Source organism: Mustela putorius, unplaced genomic scaffold (genome assembly GCF_011764305.1).
Source record: "Mustela putorius furo isolate JIRA1106 unplaced genomic scaffold, ASM1176430v1.1 tig00000224_pilon_pilon_pilon, whole genome shotgun sequence".
Lineage (NCBI taxonomy): Eukaryota > Metazoa > Chordata > Mammalia > Carnivora > Mustelidae > Mustela > Mustela putorius.
The window spans coordinates 15008059-15028348 of NW_025421321.1; the positions used below are offsets into that span (position 1 = coordinate 15008059).

The 20290-nt window shown below is 37.9% G+C and overlaps 1 protein-coding gene across 7 annotated transcripts in view; it reads left to right on the top strand.

Annotated features, from left to right (window-relative positions):
- The window catches only part of THADA (THADA armadillo repeat containing), a 322081-nt gene that overhangs the window by 63785 nt on the left and 238006 nt on the right, over positions 1 to 20290 (top strand). For all 7 annotated transcript variants that reach the window (XR_006606006.1, XM_013056339.2, XM_013056342.2 and 4 more), the window contains 2 exons: positions 12487 to 12619; positions 15041 to 15154. Coding sequence is in view for 6 of the 7 variants with exons in the window: in XM_013056339.2 (XP_012911793.1) it covers positions 12487 to 12619; positions 15041 to 15154 (247 nt within the window). In the remaining variant the exon portion in view is untranslated. The remainder of the gene's footprint in view (positions 1 to 12486; positions 12620 to 15040; positions 15155 to 20290) is intronic.

Sequence of the window (20290 nt, forward strand, 5' to 3'; positions counted from 1 at the left end):
TGCTCGTTTAGTGGCGTGGCCCTCACTAGCACTGGCAGGGTTGGAATTCCCCATGGCCTAGGTTGGTGACCACACAGAATTGGCAGAGAGAACCAAGGACTGCTCCACTCAGGAACCTTTCCCTTTTCCTTGCTGACCTCTGGATGGTGTGATGAGGAACCAAAACAACCAACCAGAGTGGCTGCATTGTTCTTGGGAGCCTTGCAGGGTTCCGTTTTTACCTCTTAATTCCTTCATTATCATAAGGACCAGCAACTCAGAGGAGTTTTGAAATCACTTCCTTAAAAAGTAATCTTTCCTTGCTGGGGAGGAGACAGAAGGTTCACTGACTTGTCAGAACGCTAGATTAGGCTATTGTGTTTTTATAGGCACAGTGGCTTCACCGTTGAGAAGCCTTAAAGTTCCAGCCCTCCTTTAATACACCCGTTTATTTTGTTTTGTTTCCAATTATCTGCCTAACCAAAGGCACAGCTACTGTGCAGCCCCCATCACCCATGATGAAGTCCCAGAACCTAAGTCAGGTTCGGTGGGGTGAGGAGGTTCGGAGCCGACGACTAAAGAAAGAATTCTTAAGACGTCATTGGTGCAAAATGGTGGTTTATTAAAGCACGGGGACAGGACCCGTGGGCAGGAAGAGCTGCTGCCGTAGGTTGTGAGGGATGGCAGGTTATGTACTCCCTGAGGGAGGTTTCAGTGGAGTTTTCATATGCTAAAGAGGGCCTACAAGGTGCCAGGATGTTCCAGGCCTGCCGGAGGCCTTGCCCTTGCTGCTGGATCAGTGTTGTCTTTAGACCGGCCATTAACATTAAGATAGTTGGGAGACTTTTTGGTGGGGTGTCACAATCCTGCTATCAATCGTCTTTGTAAGTGAGATTTAGGACATTTGTAAGCCAAGGGAGACTCCTGTCTAGCAGGATTGTGAGCTCTGCAAGTTAACTATTTGCTTATTGTTCATGGCAGTCAGGGCTGCCTGAGGGATGCTACACTTATGGAGGGGAAAGGGTGAAGAGGGGGTGCAAGGCGCCAGCTTTTGCTTTGTCCTCAGCCAGCCTCCTGCTCCCTCATCAACCCACACTAGCTGTTCTTGTTTAATCATTCAATGCAAGATTTCTTGAACATCTCCTGTGTGCCAGATGCTATGTTAGAAATGCTCTGACTGACCATGGAGAGTATGAGCTGATAGGCCAGAGAGCTGCTGTGAACCTAGAGAAAATTACTAGGATCTGAATTTGAAACATTTAACTCTGTAGCACTAAGAGGGGCATGTGAGGACCTGAACAAAAGACTAAGGCCATGATGGGCTCATTGTTTTGTGGAGATGTTCTTATCAGGAGCTTTGGGTACTTATGTAATTTAAGGTCTCCGTGTTCTTTATTTAGAACAGTAACCCAGGTAATAATGTCTCATTGAATTTCAAAGCAGTTTTGTAATTATTTTATTTTCCTTCTTAGGCACTAAGAAATCAAGTGATTTTTCTGTAGCCGCACAACTAGTTAGTAACCAAGCTGGCACCAGAATCCAGTGTTTTTTGAAACTTCCTACTGCTTCAGAGATTAACAGTTCAACAAAAGCTTATTGATCACCTGTTATGTATAAGAAATTGTGATCGGTAGGCCTCATAGAAAAAATAGTGGTAAGAAATGGTTCTTGTTCTTAGAGGAACTTTGAGCCCAGCATTCTAATCTTTGGAATTAGGAAAGTAAGGTAATTTACAAGGTGGAAATGACAGGACCAAGAAAACTTTACACTTCCTGGGCTTTCTGTCCAAGGGGATGGGAGGAATAATTAATGCCACCTGCTGGCTCTAATGGTGGCACCTGTTGTCATTAGAAAGCACTTTTGTTCATACTTTCTTTTCCAGTTATCATACCCCTCTTTGTCAAGCTGGTTTTTTTGTTTGTTTGTTTTTGTTTTTTAGAATGGCACTCTTAGCAGAGTTGCTAAGTTAGGGAATGCTCATTTATTCAACAGGTAGTTGTTGAGCTCCTGATTGTGTGGCAGGCCCTGTTACAAGGTGCTGGGAAGAGGGAAGTGGATAGGACAGAACATGTCCCTGGATCATGGAGTTTATATAACTGCATGTTTCTACGGGACGTTTAGAAAATAATAAGAAATTATCATATAGTGATATGTAGTTTGATGTGATAAAGTTTGGTGGTAAGGAAAAAAAATCTCTCCTTCCTTTATGCTAAAGTAAGCCAAGGCTTGAAGCAACAGCACCTTTTTCTGGGAAGCTTTCTAAGCAGTAAGGTGAAGCCAAATGAGATTCTCCAAATATGTAGGACTTGGAGAGTCCTGGGATAAGGATTCTGGATTTTCTACTCCCTGGATATTTTTTTCCTGAGAGTCTCCAACCAAATGAATGTAAAAACAAAAGGTATTTTGAGAACTCTATGAACATTAACAATGAATGGATCCCAGTAAATAGTTTTAAGATCATCAGCAAATAAGGTACATATATGTGTGTTATAGAGTTATATAGAAGAGGGGCAGAGGAGCTAGATAGGACATCTGAGAAACTATATGAATGTGTAAAATAAATGGAGGTAAAGTTTTGTTCCCAGAAAGTGGACTGTATCCCTCCACACTGTTTTTATTCTCCTCTTGACTCTTGCCTTACCGGTACTTGGAATCTTTTGCTCACTATTATCAGATGATTTTCGGTTAGGGCGTGGAATATTTAAAGCATGTAGCTTGTGAAAGCTTGTTACATTGTGGGTAATTTTTCTCTTCTAAATTTTTCTCTTCAAAACGGTATGGTGCCCCACGGATAAGGGTATAGACACCCCGCTCCCGTTCAAAGACAATAGTCTGGCTTGTTTTTTTTATGTTGTAGGCAACTAAAGCTTTGCTTTATAAGACTTTGAGCTTGGATGACTGAGAGAACTGGAATTCCTCATAACAGCATTAATATGGTAGATGTTTAGAGATGATTCTTAAATTACTAGATTATCTTTCTTCTACTTTCTTGCACTTTGTTTATTTTACTGGGTAAAATGTTTTTCAGTTTCCTCTGTTTTTATCTGTATGAAAGAAGCAAAGTCTTATGTCTTTGCTTTGGATATCAGATCAGTACCAATTATCCCCTCTTGGTTGCTTGTGTGTCATTTACTCTGATGTGATACGCAATGTTTTAGGGTTCTAAGTGTGCTATCCTCAACAGCCAGGCCAAGAGTGTTATTTATTTATTTTTTAAATTACTATTCATCGCTGTTTTCACCCAGGTGATGATGGTGATGACTGATGGTGTTGAGTTTGAGTAAACGTGCATCATTGGTTTTGCATCAGGATTGGGGAAAGATTCTGGTTCTGACCCTCAAAACAAATTTTTTTTTTTTGCATTATTTAGACTTACTGAAATTACTAGCAAATGAAAAATAAGGTAAGTGATATAAGGAACATGGTAGGGTAAAAGTTTAAGAGTCAACGAATAAATAGCTTTACTTTCATTGGTACTCGTTTTTCTCAACCCAGTAACTTATTTAATTGAATGAATTTTCATTTGGATTTGCTGTTACACCTGGCAAAATGAGTCTGTATTTATGGGAAAAGAAAACGATTTTCTTCCTTCTTGTACCCTTAGTGGTAACAGCTTAGTAAATAAACTATTATTTGGGAAATGAAGATATTGTCAAAGGCTTAATATTTACTCAGTTGAGTTACACATAATTAGTTTCCTGGCAATTTAGTTTTGATAATTTTCTGGGAATTGTGTTTTGTATATTGGATTTAAATGTACTTTTGCATTTAAAATGTGAAATTAAGGCACCTGGATGACTCAGTGGTAAAGCGTCTGCCTTCAGCTTAGGTCACTATTCTGGGTCCTGGGATTGAGCCTCGTATCAGTCTCTCTGTTCAACTGGAAGCCTGCTTCTTCCTCTCCCTTTGCCTGCCCTCCCCCTGCTTGTGGTTTCTCTCTCTGTGTCAAGCAAATAGATAAATAAATAAATAAAGTAAAATAAAATAAAAAGTGAAATTAGTTGCTTTGTGTTTGGAGGCGAAATAATTTCTTTAGGCCAGTGGTGAGTCATTCAATTAATACAGGAAAGTTTATTAACAGTCATAAATGTTCCCAGTTGGTCAAGGGTTGGAATACTTCTAGAATGAATGAGACACAGTTCACATCAAGTCAGTTACAAGTAGACAGTTATCTGCTGAGTGGTTTTTTTGTGGGATTTTTTTTAAATTAAATTTTTATTTTTTATAAACATATATTTTTATCCCCCGGGGTACAGATATGTGAATCACCAGGTTTACACACTTCACAGCACTCACCATAGCACATACCCTCCCCAATGTCCATACCCCCACCCCCCTTCCCCCAGCCCCCTTCTGCCCAGCAACCCTCAGTTTGTTTTGTGAGATTAAGAGTCACTTATGGTTTGTCTCCCTCCCAATCCCATCTTGTTTCATTTATTCTTCTCCTACCTCCTTAAGCCCCCCTGTAGCATCTCCACTTCCTCATATCAGGGAGATCATATGATAGTTGTCTTTCTCCGCTTGACTTATTTCGCTAAGCATGATACCCTCTAGTTCCATTTTTGTGGGATGTTTTAATTCTCCAACTAGCTTTCCATCCACATCACTCAATTTGTTTAAAAGCTACTCTAACTCCTACCCTGGTATATAGTCAGGGATCGAAATCAATCTGAAGAATAACCTGAATAAAATGATTAGGAAGGTAAATTTCTTAAAACCAATATACTCTGGTAATACATTCCCAAGCCACAGTAACTTGCTTTCTGAATTATGTGTTATTTGGAATTTTTATTCTTTCTCCATTTCCTAGGGTGCCAAGCAAACTACTAGATAGTTAATAGATCTTCTTTTTTTTTTTTTTTTTTCCAAATGAATGAATGAAGTCCACTGAAGCAAAGAATAGAATTGATAATATATCTATGATGAGCAGATCAGGCCAGATGTGGAACAGAAACTAGGACAAGCACCTTTAAATAATGCCTTTTTCTTAAGCAAGAGCTATGGTGTTAGTCTACATTTTAATTCTCCCTCTGTCATTCACAAACTTTAAAATGTTGGGGAAATTACTCAATTTCTCTTTTTTTAAACTTGAGTTTAAAAAACTATCTTTAAAGATTTGAACATATTGGTAAGTCTAGTGAACACTATAATCAACAGTTGTATTCCTGGAGTAAGACTGTTTCAGGTAGAGAGAAGTCCAGGTGCCAAGGTCTTGAAAGGCCTTGATGGGGACTTGATGAGGACTAGATACTATAAGATGCAATGAAGACTTTTGCTTTTATTCTGAGTAAGACAGGGAGCCATTGGAGGGTTTGTGAATAGAGGAATGTTATGATCTAGCCTTTTAAAAGGATTACTTTAAGGGTGCCTGGGTGGTTCAGTCAGTTAAGGGGTTAAGGGTCTGCCTTTGGCTCAGGTCATTCTCCCTCTGTCCTGGGATCGAGTCCCACATCAGGCTCCCTGCTCAGTGAGGAGCCTGCTTCTCCCTCCCTCTGTGCTGCTCCCCCTGCTCTTGTGCTCTGTTAAATAAATGGATAAAATCTTTAATAAATAAATAAATAAAAAGATTACCTTGACTGCTCTGTTGAGAATAGTCTATAATAGTAAAAGCAGAGAGACCGGTTAGGAGGTTACAATATTATTGCAATTCAGGAAAGAGATGATGGCTTGAAGAGTGGTGGAGATAGTAAACAGTGATCTGAAGCTGGGGGTAATTTGAAGGTAGAACAGACAGGTATGTTGACTGATTGTGGTATTTGAGAGAAAGGACAATTCCAAAATTTTTGGCCCAAGATGTATCTTTTGTATGCTACGATGGGGAAGACTGTGGGCAGAGGAGATTTTTAGAGGAAGGCCATCAGTTTAGTCTGGGGTATGTTGAGTTTGAGGTGTCTAAGAGATACCACACTGAGATTGCTCTGGGTTGACTTAACTTTGCAGAAGCATGTTCTTTAGAGTTTCTTTTCATGAGATCTTTGGGAGGCCAACTTACTGTTTGTCTCAAGTTGTTTTTATCTTACCTCCACTTTTGAATGTAGTTTAACTGGATATAGAATTCTGGCTAACAGTTATTTTCCCTCAGTGCTTTGAAGATCCTGTGTTTTTTATTATTGCAAGTGAGAAACTTGCCTTTGTTATAATTGGTTTCCTTTCTAAGGTAATTTGTTTTTTCTTTCATCTCCTGTGTCTATTAAGGTTTTCTCTTAATCACAATTTCACTGTGATATGCCTAGGTATGGGTTTATTTATTTGGAGTGGATACTTGGAATACACGTTGAATCTGAGGCCTTGTGACTTTCTTCAGTTCTGGAAATTGTCTAGATATGTCTTTGAGATTTTTCTCCTAGACATTTTATTCCTGCTTTATGTAACTCCTCTTAGATTATATTGGTTTCTCTCAATTTTTTGTATGTATGTATGTGCACACATACATACACAGATACATGTGTGCATGTATATACTTTGTGTTTTTGTGTTCTTTCTATGTATTGTTTTGGGTACATTTCCCAGAAAACTGTTGTCTGAGACTCTAATGCTCTAGAATTCATCTCATCTGTTACTTTTTAAAAATTTTTGAAAGTACATTTTTATTTCTAGTGTTTCCATTATTATCTTTGTTTTCTTTTTTTTTTAAGACTTTAATTAATTAATTAATTAATTAATTTTAAGATTGTATTTATTTATTTGACAGACAGAGATCATAAGTAGGCAGAGAGGCAGGGAAGCAGGCTCCCCACTGAGCAGAGAGCCCTATTCGGGGCTCGATCCCAGGACCCTGGGATTATGACCTGAGCTGAAGGCAGAGGCTTAACCCACTGAGCCACCCAGGTGCCCCAAGATTTTATTTATTTAGAGAGAGATTTATATATTTATTTAGTGCACAGATGTGAGTTGGAGGAGGGGCAGAAGAGAGGAAGAGAGAATCTCGAGCAGTCTCTGCACTGAGTCTGACTCTGGGCTCCATCTCTCGACCCTGAGATCATTACTTGAACTGAAATCAAGAGTCAGATGCTTAACCAACTGAGCCACTCAGGCATCCCCCAATGCTGTTTTTCATAATTTCTTCCTCTTTTTAAATAGAAGTTATTCCTTATCTCTTGAGTATTCTAAACAGTTATTTTAAGGTCTTTGTCACACTGCTTCATAAAATTAAGTTTCATATAAATGACTTTATTGTCAAATGATTGCTTTTTAAGATAGCTTTTCTAAATAGAAAACATCTCTGTGTTTTGAGTTTTCATTTGCTGACTATATGATTAGGAGTCTTTTTTGTTTCTATTTATTCTTCTTTGGCTCATTCCTCTCTATCAGAGAAACTAGATTAGATAAGTGGCATTTTGGGTCTCCCACCCAAAGTAATACTGGGGGTATTACAGATCTGATCACTAAGTTAGTAGTCAGCCTGATTTGGGGTTTCTCTGGGCCCATGACTTTTCCTACTGCTGCAGCTCTGGCAGTAGCCCCTTTCCAACTTCCTTTCATGGGAGAGGAAGCCCCTGAAATTTCCTGTTTCCTGGGAGTGAGGTGAGTTACTCATCAGGAACTGATTTCCTAGCCATCATTGCTGCTTCTGGAGCTATAACCCAGCAGATCTCTGGTCTCAGCACTCTTGCTACTTTGCGTTTCTATTCTGTTTTACCAGATAATTATCTTGTTTTTGAGCTCACTTGGTTTGTGGATTCTATTTGCATATTTTGCATATTATTAATATGTATTGGGGTATGGCTTGTCTGTAAACCACCTGTTCCATCTTTCTCTGTTCAGTTGAAACTCTTTAAAGCTTGCTTTTCTTATACTAATAGATAATACTTTTATTTTTTAAAGATTTTACTTTTTTAAAGTAATCTTCACATCCCAAGTGGGACTCGAACTTACAACCCCAAGATCAAGAGTCACATGCTCTGCTGACTGAGCCAGCCAGGTGCCCCAATAGTAGATAATAATTTTAGAAAACAACCTGTTTAAGAACACATTAAACACTTAATCAGGACAAACTCATTTAATCCCCCCCAACACTTTGATTTCGTAGAGGAGGAAAGGGACAAATGGGGAGGTTTCTTAACTTGTCCTAGATTATACCACTAATAGGTGACAGAGCAAGGATTCTAAACTAAATAACTCAGTTCTCTAGTCTTTCCTCCTAAGCACTATCATGTGCTCTCCCACCTTTCATAGACTTGTTTGTTGCAAAGTAAGATAAGATGTGAAAAGTCTAGTGTTGTATCTGATGTATAATAGACATTCAATACATGTTTATTTTTCTTTCCTTCGTGGCAGGCAAATATATTTTGAGTGTGATAATTTAAACAACACTTCTAAGTTTATTTTGTTTAAAATATAGCATGTTTCATTTTATTAAGAAGAGTAGGAATTCTATTATTGGACTAATTTTCTTGTGTGCCTATGGGGGCAGGACTAGCCTGGGAGAGATACAGAGCTAGGAAGCTAGAGAATCAGAGAAATAAGGTCCAGTGCAAAGTCCATATTGAAAACCAGACAACTGAAGCGTTCTACAGAAAAGCCAGTGTGATCCTGGGGAATTCCAGAGCAGAGGACCGTGTGGACAGATGGGAGGAGCTAGTGCCTCGAACATTTCCCAGAGCTCCTGAGGTTCCTGGATCCTTGGCAGTGGGCCAGAGAGGGCTGGGGAGGGCACTTTGCCAGCCTTTACCTCATTGAATATTCTTTAACCTTTATTTTCAAATTCCCCAAATTAACAAGGAGCATTTAGTCTTAGTATGTGCCACTCAAGGGAATCAATAGGCATGGTTTACTGTTTATAATTATAATAGCCAAGAATCTAAATTAGGGAATTGCCCCTGGGGCCTTAAACTATTTCCTCAGTCATCTCATCTCTTGCTCCCTCAAGCCCACACGTATGGGCCTTCCACCATTCTGCCTGCACCTCCTCCAAGCCCAGCCTAGAGTCCACCCTGTCCGTGGCACCGTACTGACCTCCTGTACACTTTGTGCCTATCAGTTCCTCGTACCGTAAAAACTTTGAGAAAGGAAAGGGTCTTGTGAGATGTAACGTTTAGAGGACGTTTTACTAATTTGTATGACTAGGAAAAGTGTGGAAATCATAAACAAATGCTTATTTGGGAATATGGAGAGAGTACGTATATGTGCATGTGTGTCTGTGTGTGTGGCATGTATGTTAGAATGGGAATCAGCAAAGTGCACAACCTCACTATAACAGAAAGTCTATAGACATGTGGAAAATTTTTTAAGGTTAGAATCAAGCTGGAATATTTGATTAAGATGGAAAAGGAATTAGATCAAGATTGTTAACAGTCTCGAGCCCTTCTAAATTCAGGCAAGGAGGGATGATGCATGGTGAGGTGGCCTGCTCTTGTCCCGGACCTGCCTGCCCTTTTCAAATTGGTTGGTTTTGCTAGAACCTCTGTATGCCAGGTCAGGGAGGCTCAAGAGAGGTGCATGGACGGTGCTGAGGAACATTACAAGTTAATATTTATCATTCTTGTATTTCAGTGCACTTGAAAGGAAAATAAGGAAATAGGAAAATACCTCTTATCTCTTACAGTTCCTTTTCCTCAATTATTTTAGAGTGAGTCCCTACAGGAGACTTGACCTTAGACTGTAGCATTTTTTATGAGCAAGTCCTACATCGCCATTTATAAGCAAGTCCTACATTGCACTGTGATGGGGAAGAGAACTAAATGAAATCTACATGTAATCTTAGGTCAAGTAGTTTTTACTGTATTCACCTCTGTGACTCCAGTTTTTTTGGATGATTAGACCACAAAAGATGACTTTTGCTTCGATTTTTTTTTTCCTCTTCCCTGCTCACCCACTGTGGAGTAAATTAATCCAAACATACTTAAAAAACTGTGAAGAATGAGCAAAGGAAGACCATAATCTGTAACTGTATCATTAGCACTTAACATCTCTGGGAAGTTTGGATTTAAGTGTTTGATTGGGTAACTGTGGGAGGATTATATCAAGCTGGCATTGTTAATAATAAACTAGAAAATGATGCCATGAAATTAAAGGCATTTATCTTAATTATTTTTAAAAGATTTTATTTATTTACTTGACAGATCACAAGCAGGCAGAGAGGCAGGCAGAGAAAGAGGAGGAAGCAGGCTCCCTGCTGAGCAGAGAGCCCAATGTGGGGCTCGATTCCAGGACCCTGGGATCATGACCTGAGCTGAAGGCAGAGGCTTTAACCCACTGAGCCACCCAGGCACCCCTTATCTTAATTTTTAAAAGATATAAATCCAGTGATGGGAAGTAACTTCAGTTCTTATAAAAGTGTGGGAGGGTTACTTTTATTATGAAAATTTCAAACATTACACGAATGGATTATTTTTATTATGAGGAGTTTCATATGTGAATTTTAAACATATAATATATAAACATATAAAGCATATAAAAATTTCAGGCATATGTTTATAAAACTGGAGAGCATAATGAAATGAACTGCCTTTACCCATCACCCATATTCAACATTTATCAGAGTTTTGCTACTCTTGCTTCATCTGTACCTTTCATTAGGGACTGCTGAAGTATTAAAAAGTACATTTCTGATTTGTTATTTTTACACCTGTGTACTTCAGTATGCGTCTCTAAACAATATGGACATTGCTTCCATGTTCATAATGCCCCTGACACATCCTATAAATACACATCCTTGGTGTCCTATAATCTCTAGTACATTTTTAGCCCCATGTTAAACTTTTAAAAACCTTTTTAAAAAACTTCTGCTTTAGAGTAGTATTATTTACACATATTTTGTTTTATGCAAGACCTAAACAACTAAATTTGAGTTGCTGTTTGAAATAGTTAATTAGAAACTAAAGTTGTCGATCTGAGATCAGACTAAAGAAAAAACATCCCACATGTGACTCTAAGAGGTCAATTCTTACTGCAAATTAGAAATCAGTTATCTTGGAGCATTTGGGTGGCTCAGTCAGTTAAGCATTTGCCTTTGGTTCAGGTCATGATCCCAGGGTCCTGCTTCTTCCATTTCCTACCTGCCTCTTCCTACTTCTCTCTCTTGCTATTTCTCTCTCTCAAATAAATAAATAAAACCTTTGGGGGAAAAAAAAGAAGTAGGTTATCTTTCTACAGAATGTCTTCCTCAGTGTAAAAAATATTTTTTCTTTGGACTTCATCCCTTTATTTTCATGTGTTTTTAGTTAAATCCAGCTACAATCCTCCTAAAATAATTGTCTACCACTGAATGTACTATTTCTTAAGAAAATGTTATATAATCTGATAAAGTATAAGGTTAAAAAATTTGGGGGGCACCTGGGTGGCTCAAGTCAGTTAAGCGTCTTACTTCTGCTCAGGTCATGATCTCCGGGCCCTGGGATTGAGTCTGGTTGGGCTCCCTGCTTAGTGGGGAGTCTGCTTCTCCCTCTGCCCCTCCCCCTACTCATGTGCCCATTCTCTTTCTCTCGCTCTCTCAAATAAATAAAATCTTAAAAATAAGCTTTTTAAATAAAATTTTCTTTTTTTAAAAAAGATTTTTATTTATTTATTTGATAGAGAGATCACAAGTAGGCAGAGAGGCAGGCAGAGAGAGGGGGGGAAGCAGGCTCCCTGCTGAGCAGAGAGCCCGATGTGGGGCTCGATCCCAGGACCCCGAGATCATGACCTGAGCCGAAGGCAGAGGCTTAAACCAATGAGCCACCCAGGCTCCCTAAATAAAATTTTCTTAAGCACTCTAGAGTAACAGTATAATAGAACAGAATCTCACTAACAGTAATGTCCAAATAACCTCGAAAGCTTTATGCCAACTTGCTTCATCAATTCTCCATTGGATTTGGTTGAAAATTTTGTTGTAGACCACATTTTGAAAGACACGAAAATGATTATTAAAATATACCTTAAAAATATACCTTAATATGTGTTTTCTTTGAATGTAAATAATCTTTATAAAGGTAGAACATAAATTATATTAAAGTTTATTTCCTTTGTTAGAAATCTTGAGTTTTGTAGATAGATTATCTGTAGGAATTTCATTAATGTCAAAAGATCAGAACATTTTGACTGTGGGCATAAGCCATGGTATTAAAACTTATTTTGCAGGGCACCTGGGTGGCTCAGTGGGATAAGCCGCTGCCTTCGGCTCAGGTCATGATCTCGGGGTCCTGGGATCGAGTCCCGCATCCGGCTCTCTGCTCAGCAGGGAGCCTGCTTCCTCCTCTCTCTCTCTGCCTGCCTCTCTGCCTACTTGTGATCTCTCTCTGTCAAATAAATAAATAAAATCTTAAAAAAAAAAAAAACTTATTTTGCAGACAAGACACATGTTTCCTAGGCTTTTGTAAGAAGTGGACTCTTTAATAGTTTCAAACCTTAAGACCCATAATAAAGAGGAAAATAAGTGAAAAGTAGAAAGGGAGACAGTTTTTAGTTTCCCTCCTTCCAAATGTAAGAATATTTATTCTTTTCTAACAATGTTGATGTGTATCCATAGTTTGTACTATTACCTTTTGGTACTTGGTTATTCCAAATATTTGCTTTATATATGCCTTTCAGGTGCCCCAATGTGAGTCTGCAAAAGCTACCAGAACAGTGGTTATGGAATGTTTTAGAAGAAATTAAATGCAGTGATCCTTCATCTAAACTCTGTGCTACAAGGCGCAGTGCCGGAATTCCTTTCTACATACAGGTACTTATCCACAGGACATAGCTGTTTGTCCTCTGATAATTTGTTTTATTTGTCTTCTGACAATTCCCTTGACATGTGAGTAAGCATATTGCATAAGGGACAATTCTGTCTCTTAAGTACTGTAGCACTCGTGACTTTGTTGTATATGTGGACGGTGTGTTCCCGTGACAGATCTGTTCTTGGAACAAACCCTCCACGAGGTCAGTCTTGTCATGTGAACAGAGGGTGGTATAGATTTCCGCCTGGGTATGAAGTAGGCAGTCCTCACTGCTCACTTCTAGGAAGTGTACATGTTACCTTTTTCTTTTTGAATTAGAAAAAATAGTCTTCCTGTTATTTCAAGACCCTTAAGACTCTCTGTAAGTAATAAGCAGTAGCAGTTTCTTCTGAATCCTTCCATAAAATATATGTCTTTGTTTGATATTCAGTAAGTCAGTCCAGGAAGGGGGGTGGTATAATAAAAGCAATGAAAATCAGTGAGACAAAAATTTTTTTAGTGTCCCTACCTGCATTTTTCCCTTCTCTTTCTTATTCCTTCCCCAAATTTCCAACGTCATCATTGTGTGACGACAGTGGATCCCACTTGCAGAGGCTGTTGATTTGATACAGAGATCTTCGAGGTTGTTCTGCTGGATGAATTTTGGTAACTTTCAAAAATGAACTCCTCGGGGCGCCTGGGTGGCTCAGTGGGTTAAGCCGCTGCCTTCGGCTCAGGTCATGATCTCAGGGTCCTGGGATCGAGTCCCGCATCGGGCTCTCTGCTCAGCAGGGAGCCTGCTTCCTTCTCTCTCTCTCTGCCTGCCTCTCAGTGTACTTGTAATTTCTCTCTGTCAAATAAATAAATAAAAAAATCTTTAAAAAAAAAAAAAAATGAACTCCTCTCTGATCTACCCATTCCACATCAGTTGGGTTCGTCTCCTGTCTGTAATTCATTCTGACCCAGTGTGTTTTTGCCTCATTCGTCTCTCTGAGGACAAATGTTAACACAACAGCAAGGTCTAGTTGCCTGTTTGTGCTGTGTGCTTATTCCACCCGTGGTTCCCCTCCAGTACTAAATAGTGGTCACAGTGACAGAGCAATCAGGACATGCGATTTCTTAGCCCATCCTTGGGGAGAGTGTTGTAATTATGCCTGTAGCTCTTGATGGAACAAAAGCCATGGTTCCAAGGAGACATTTCAGTAATTGCATATAACTTTCTTATTTATGTTAGTTGAGGAAAATCTAAATTATTAAGAGAATCTGCTCAAAGATGTCCCATTCCTCATAGCATAATTTACTAATAAGTTATATTCTCATGGAAAACTTTATTTAGTGTTGACTATGGAGAAAAACTGCCCTCCTTAGTTTATGAACTTAACTTTTGTGCAAACAGATATGAAATTTTTTTGAGTGGTCATTAGAAAAATAATATATATGTGTTTTCTGAGCATAGATATACTATGATAAATTTTTCTTTTAAACTTACCTATTTTGGCTCTTCCTCTTTTATGGATTATAAGTATTTCTGAAGAAGCTGAGTAGCTTGAAACTTTCACTCTTAAGAGCTAGTAGCTCGTACAAATGAAATAATCCCTGCCACTCCTAGTCCTACACAACCACTAATCTGTTTTCTGTTTCTATAGATTTGCCTATTCTGGACATTTCATGTAAATGGAATCATATAATGTGTGGCCTTCCTGTCTGGCTTCTTTTCACTTAGCATGTTTCAGAATCCATCCATGTCGTAGCAAATATCAGTACCTCATTCCTTTTTATTGCCTCAGGTAGTTTGATATCCTATTTTTATGTTTATTGTGTATTAGCAAAATGTTAGACACAAAGTAAATGAGCAGCTCTTGAAAATTCAAGCGTAGGACCCCTTTGGAGTTTATAGTATTTTCTTTTGCTGCATGGAGTTTCCAGTGCTACAATTTGATACTCCTCCAGCTAGAGACTCTTCAGTAAAGAATTAAATAACTGACTAGTCTCCAGGGAGTTTCCAAATCCTTGCTAGAAATTTAATCCACAGGCTTTTTTTGTCTTTTAAGTAAAGAGAATTTTCTTGTTGGTAAATTTGTTATAAAAACTGCTTGCTTATTGTATCTGAGACCTGCTACCTAGTTATGGTCCTTTTTTTTTTTTTTAAAGATTTTATTTATTTATTTGACAGAGAGAGATCACAAGTAGGCAGAGAGGCAAGCAGAGAGAGAGGGGGAAGCAGGCTCCCCGCAGAGCAGAGAGCCTGATGTGGGGCTTGATCCCAGGACCCTGAGATCATGACCTGAGCCGAAGGCAGAGGCTTAACCCACTGAGCCACCCAGGCGCCCTGACACCACGAATTTTTATAGGGGGATTTTGCATTTTGGGATTGATTCTGGGAAATAGCAAATAGGTATATGTAAAATCAGAGCCCCATTAATTTTTGCCTTGTTTTTCCATAGGCACTATTGGCATGTGAACCTAAGAAAGGCAAAATGGATTTGTTGAAAATAACAATGAAAGAGTTAATCACATTGGCTCGGCCTTCGGATGACTCACGGAGCACAGTCCCCCAGGTAATAATGAAATATACAAAGGCTGCTAAGAAGGCAGTGATTTTAAATCTTTAATGTACCAAAAAAAAAAAAAAAAAAAAAAGGGTATCTGCTGAAGATACAGAATTCTTGAAAATGGCGCCGGCATCTGATGCTTGATCTGAATTTGTTTTGTTTTGTTGGCCTTTCCCATCTATAAAATAAATCATTGCTGTAGTTGATATGTATTAACCAAAATGAAATCTTTTTTAAACTCTAGTGAAAACATCCAGTTTAGATAAGATATTTTACAATACTGCCCTTGCATCTAAAATTTTTTAAATGAATGTACTATCACTTTAAAATTTCTTTGTGTGTTCTTTGAGTTGACAACACATTTTGTAATTCAGTAGCTGATCTTTCCCTAAAAGGACATGTCTATCCTTTGGTATATTCATATTTTAATTTTAGCTAATATTTAGTCTCTTTTAATCACCGCTGCGGCTAGGTTAAGTGTGTATGAGTGTGTCTGTGTGTGTGTATGAGTGAGAAGTTGGGGGAGGTAATCCTTGCAGCTCCACTCTACTCCATAATAGTAAATACCTTCAAGTCCATCTTGTGTAGGCTTTTTCAGTAAATGCTTTATAGTAAGACTTTCCTCCCCAATGGTAGGAGGCCCGGGCTAGGTCAGGGAACAGAAGAGCTGACACGTCAATCAAGTACAATACGTTCGTACATGTGGTTTTATTTCAGAACCTGTGGGAGGTGTCAAAGGGAGTCCATGGGCCAGAGTGTGATTAGTGGAAAAGGATGGTATTTATTTGCATATGGCACTTTCTGTCCTGTGACTATTAATTGTGAAATATCCTTATTTCTTGCAAACTTTTAAAGTGTTACTGATCACCTTTCAGAAGTTATCAGTCTTAGATTTTTTTCCAGCAAAATGTGAAAAATACAATTTGGTTCCATTTTCCTAGACTTCTACTTAAAGAAAGTACTATTTTTTATGAGAAAATCTGAAGATAATGGAGATTGATTTTAAATAGTGTTGGATAATTATTGTCCTACTCTGCTTCAAGATCATTCATGGCATTTTAGTGGTCATTTTTATTAACTTGATAAAATGTAAAAACTTTGTCTCTGACTAGTCTTCTAGGCATTCATTGATAATTTGCTTTCCTTCTCCCCTTCTGTGGTATATTTCTTATTATTTTTATTAGGCATCTATGAAACATTTCAGCATATAAAAATGTGCAGTGAACAATGAACATCCATGAAACCAAGTCAACCTGAAAAAGTAAAACTTGCTGATAGAATTGTATTGTTGTGGGCCTCTCTGCATCCTGTACCCCTTTCTCCCTTCCTCAGCTATAATCACTAATCACTCAGCTATAATCACTTCCTCAGCTATGCACATTTTTCATTATTTTATGACCTTTTTAAAAATAAACATAAATGGTATTATCCATACATCTTTTTAAAGTTTGGGTGTTTCCAATAGACATTATTTTTTAAGGTGAGTGAGCTGTAAGTTCGTTCATTGTAATTTCTTTCTTTCTCGCTCTCTTTTTTTTTTATTGATTGGTTTTAGAGAGAGTGTGAGTAGGGTGGCATGGGAGAGGGAAAGGGGAAGGGGGAAAGAATCTGAAGTAGATTCAGGGCCAAGCTGGGGCTTGATTCCACAATGGCAGATCATGGCCTGAGCTGAAACCAGAAGTTCGACAATTGACTGAACCACATAAGCGCCCCAACTTCATTGTAATTTCAGAATGGCGTTTCATTATACTTAGTTTCTGCCTTTCTGCTTCATGTGAAATGGCTCTTTCCAGTTTTATTTCAGATTTATCTAATACCTGGCTAGCTTTAACATATTTTCATGTTTCATTTTTAGTCTTCTGGATTACTTCTGTGAACTGCCCAAACACTTTCTGGGGAAGCCTGGGTGGCTCAGTTGGTTAAGCCGCTACCTTTGACTCAGGTCATGATCCCAGGGTCGTGGAACTGAGTCCCGTATCGGGCTCCTTGCTCGGCAGGGAGCCTGCTTCTCTCTCTGCCCCTGCCTGCCTCTCTGCCTGCTTGTGTGCTCGCTCTCTCTCTCTTCTCTTTGACAAATAAATACATAAATAAATTTAAAAATCTTAAAAAAAAAAAAACCACTTTCTGGCTGCCTTCAACTTGGTTATTTGCCTTTGTCATGTAGGAATTGGGGTTTGGCTGTTTTCAAATGATTTTCCTGGGGCATCTGGGTGGCTGAGTTGGTTAAGCATCTGCCTTTGGCTCAGGTCATGATTTCAGGGTCCTAGGATCAAGCTCTGCATTGGGCTCCCTGCTCAGGGGGGCGCCTGCTTCTCCACCTCCCTCTGCACACCAACTCCCTCTTTCCTGCTCTGTCTCTCAAATAAATAAATGAAAAATCTTTTAAAAAAAGGTCTTCCTAATAACAATATTCCTTTTTGGTTATTTGAGTTACACATACCTTCTCCCAACCTGTGGCTTCTCCTTTCACTTTGCTTATGCTGTTATTGCTGGAAGTTTTAAATTTAAATCAAGTGGAGTGTGTCAGCTTTTTCTTTTATGGTTTGTGCATTTGGATCTTGTTTAGAATACTCCAAGGTCAGAATGATATTTTACATTTTCTTTTTAAAGTTTTAGAGTTTTACTTCTCACATTTCATCTTTACACCACCTATAATTTGTTTTTGATTGTGTGTAAAATAAGAAAAAAATTTATTACTTTCCATTTGGATAATTAATATGCAAGCATTTTTGATACAGGATATCTTTTCCCCATGATTTGTAACATCCTTTTATCTTTCATGTACTATTTTTATTGATATGCATATCTGTTCATGTGCTCTGTTTTATTGGTCTCCTAGTCTATCCCTGAGCCAAAATCGCTATTTAAGTTACTATCTTTTTAATAATTTTGGTATCTGGTAGGGTGAATCTCCCTTTTTCCCCTTTAGAATTATCTTAACTATATTTGTTCCATTGCATTTTCAAAGCTACAGAGTTGGCTTGTTAAGTTCAACAAAACCCCTTTTATTTTTTTTTTATTTTTTTAAAAAAGATTTTATTTATTTATTTGATAGATAGATCACAAGCAGGCAAAGAGGCAGGCTGGGGTTGGGGGGAGCAGGCTCCCTGCTGAGCAGAGAGCCCCATGTGGGACTCGATCCCAGGACCCTGAGATCATGACCTGAGTCGAAGGCAGAGGCTTAACCCACTGAGCCACCCAGGCAACCCAACAAAACCCCTTTTAGAATTTTGGTTGGAATTTAAATTTATTGATTTGTTTGGGGAAAATGACTGCACTGAATATAAGCACAACAGTAACCAAAAAAATTAATTGCACTTGTACAAACTGGCAGTGTACAATATAATCTCTAAAATATCATTTTTAGTCACTAGTAAAATTAAATCTCACAAAAGGTCTATAAGACTTATAGAAAATTATTTTAAAAAATAATGGAAGACACACAAGAAGATCCGAATAAATGGGAAAAAAAGCCATGCTCATGGACTGGAAAATTCAATATAAAAAAAGAAGTCATGTCAGCAATTGCTGTACTACAATTAATGACTTAGATGTAAATTCTTTTTTTTTCTTTTTAAAGATTTTATTTATTTGACAGAGAGTGAGAGATCACAAATAGGCAGAGAAGCAGACAGAAAGAGAGAGGGGAGGAAGCAGACTCCCTGTGGAGCAGACAGCCCGATGCAGGGCTCGATCCCAGGATCCTGGGATCATGACCTGAGCCAAAGGCAGAGGCTTTAACCCACTGAGCCACCCAGGCGCCACTAGATGTAAATTCTTTTAGATTTTCTTTATGGATAAACATATCCTCAGTGAATAATGCTAAACATGTTTTACCTCCTAATTCTTATTCATAGGACATTTTTCTTAATTCTTCTGGCTGGACCCTGTAGTATGGTTTGTATAGAAATGGAGATAGCAGGCGGCCTTGTATTGTTTCTAATATTTGCTATAGGTTTAAATCTATCTTGTATCTCATTGAGGAAATAAAATTTTATTGAACGCTTTCAAGTGTCTTTTGAGATAAATGGTTCTTTTTTGAATTTGCAAATATGAAGATATTGATTTTTTTCATACAATACCATCTTTGCCTACAGGCCAACCCACAACTTTGACATTTTTTAATACATTTTATACATTATACATTTTTTTATACATTCACTTAAAAGTTTTTTAAAAATATTTTTGCATATTTTCACTGGATTCATAAGTGAGACTGACCTGTGGTTTTCTTTTTTCATGTTGTACCTGTCCTTATTTTTTATGTAAAATTTTTATTGAATTATAACACTACAAAGACATGTGTATATCATGTGTACACCACAGTAGAGTTCACGAGGTGAACACATTTGTGTGTAGCAAGAGACAGAACTAAATTTTAGTACCTGAAAACCTCCTCATGCTCTCTTCTCATGCTACCTTTTCCCCAAGGGTGACCACTAGCCTAACTTTAACACTTCAGTTTTAGTTTTATCTGTTTTTTTTTTTCATTTTAAATAAATCAAATCATACACTATACGCTCTTTTGATATAGTTTCTTTTGACCAATGGTATGTTTATAGTATCCATCCAAATTGTGATTTATTCATTTTCATTTTTTTATAATATTTTATAACTTCTTCATTCTTCTGTTGATGAACATTTGGTTAGTTTTTAAATTCGGGTTATTAAGAGTAGTACTATTACAAATGTTCTCATACATGCCCAATGGTGAATATATGTGTACATTTCTGTTTAGTAGATACCTAGGAGTGATTATCGGGTGTTGTATATTAAGCTTTGGTAGATATTACCATTTTCCCAAAATAGTTGTCCTTACTTTGTATTTATAGCCAGGCTATGTTAGATTGACAAAATAAATTCGGGAGTCTTTTCTTCTCTAAATAGTTTATGTAAATTAGGATTATCTATTCTTTGAATATTTGATAGAATTCATACATAAAATCATGTGGGTTAATTTTTTGGTAATTGTTGTAGTTATTAGGTTAGGGGTTTTTTGTTTGTTTGTTTTTGGTCTCTGGGTAGGATATTTATCTATTGATTTCCTTTTGCAGTGCTAACATCTATCTAACTTTTTAATTTCTCCTTGAATTTGTTTTGATAAATTCTGTTTCTTGTAAAAGTGTTCATTTTTACTTAATT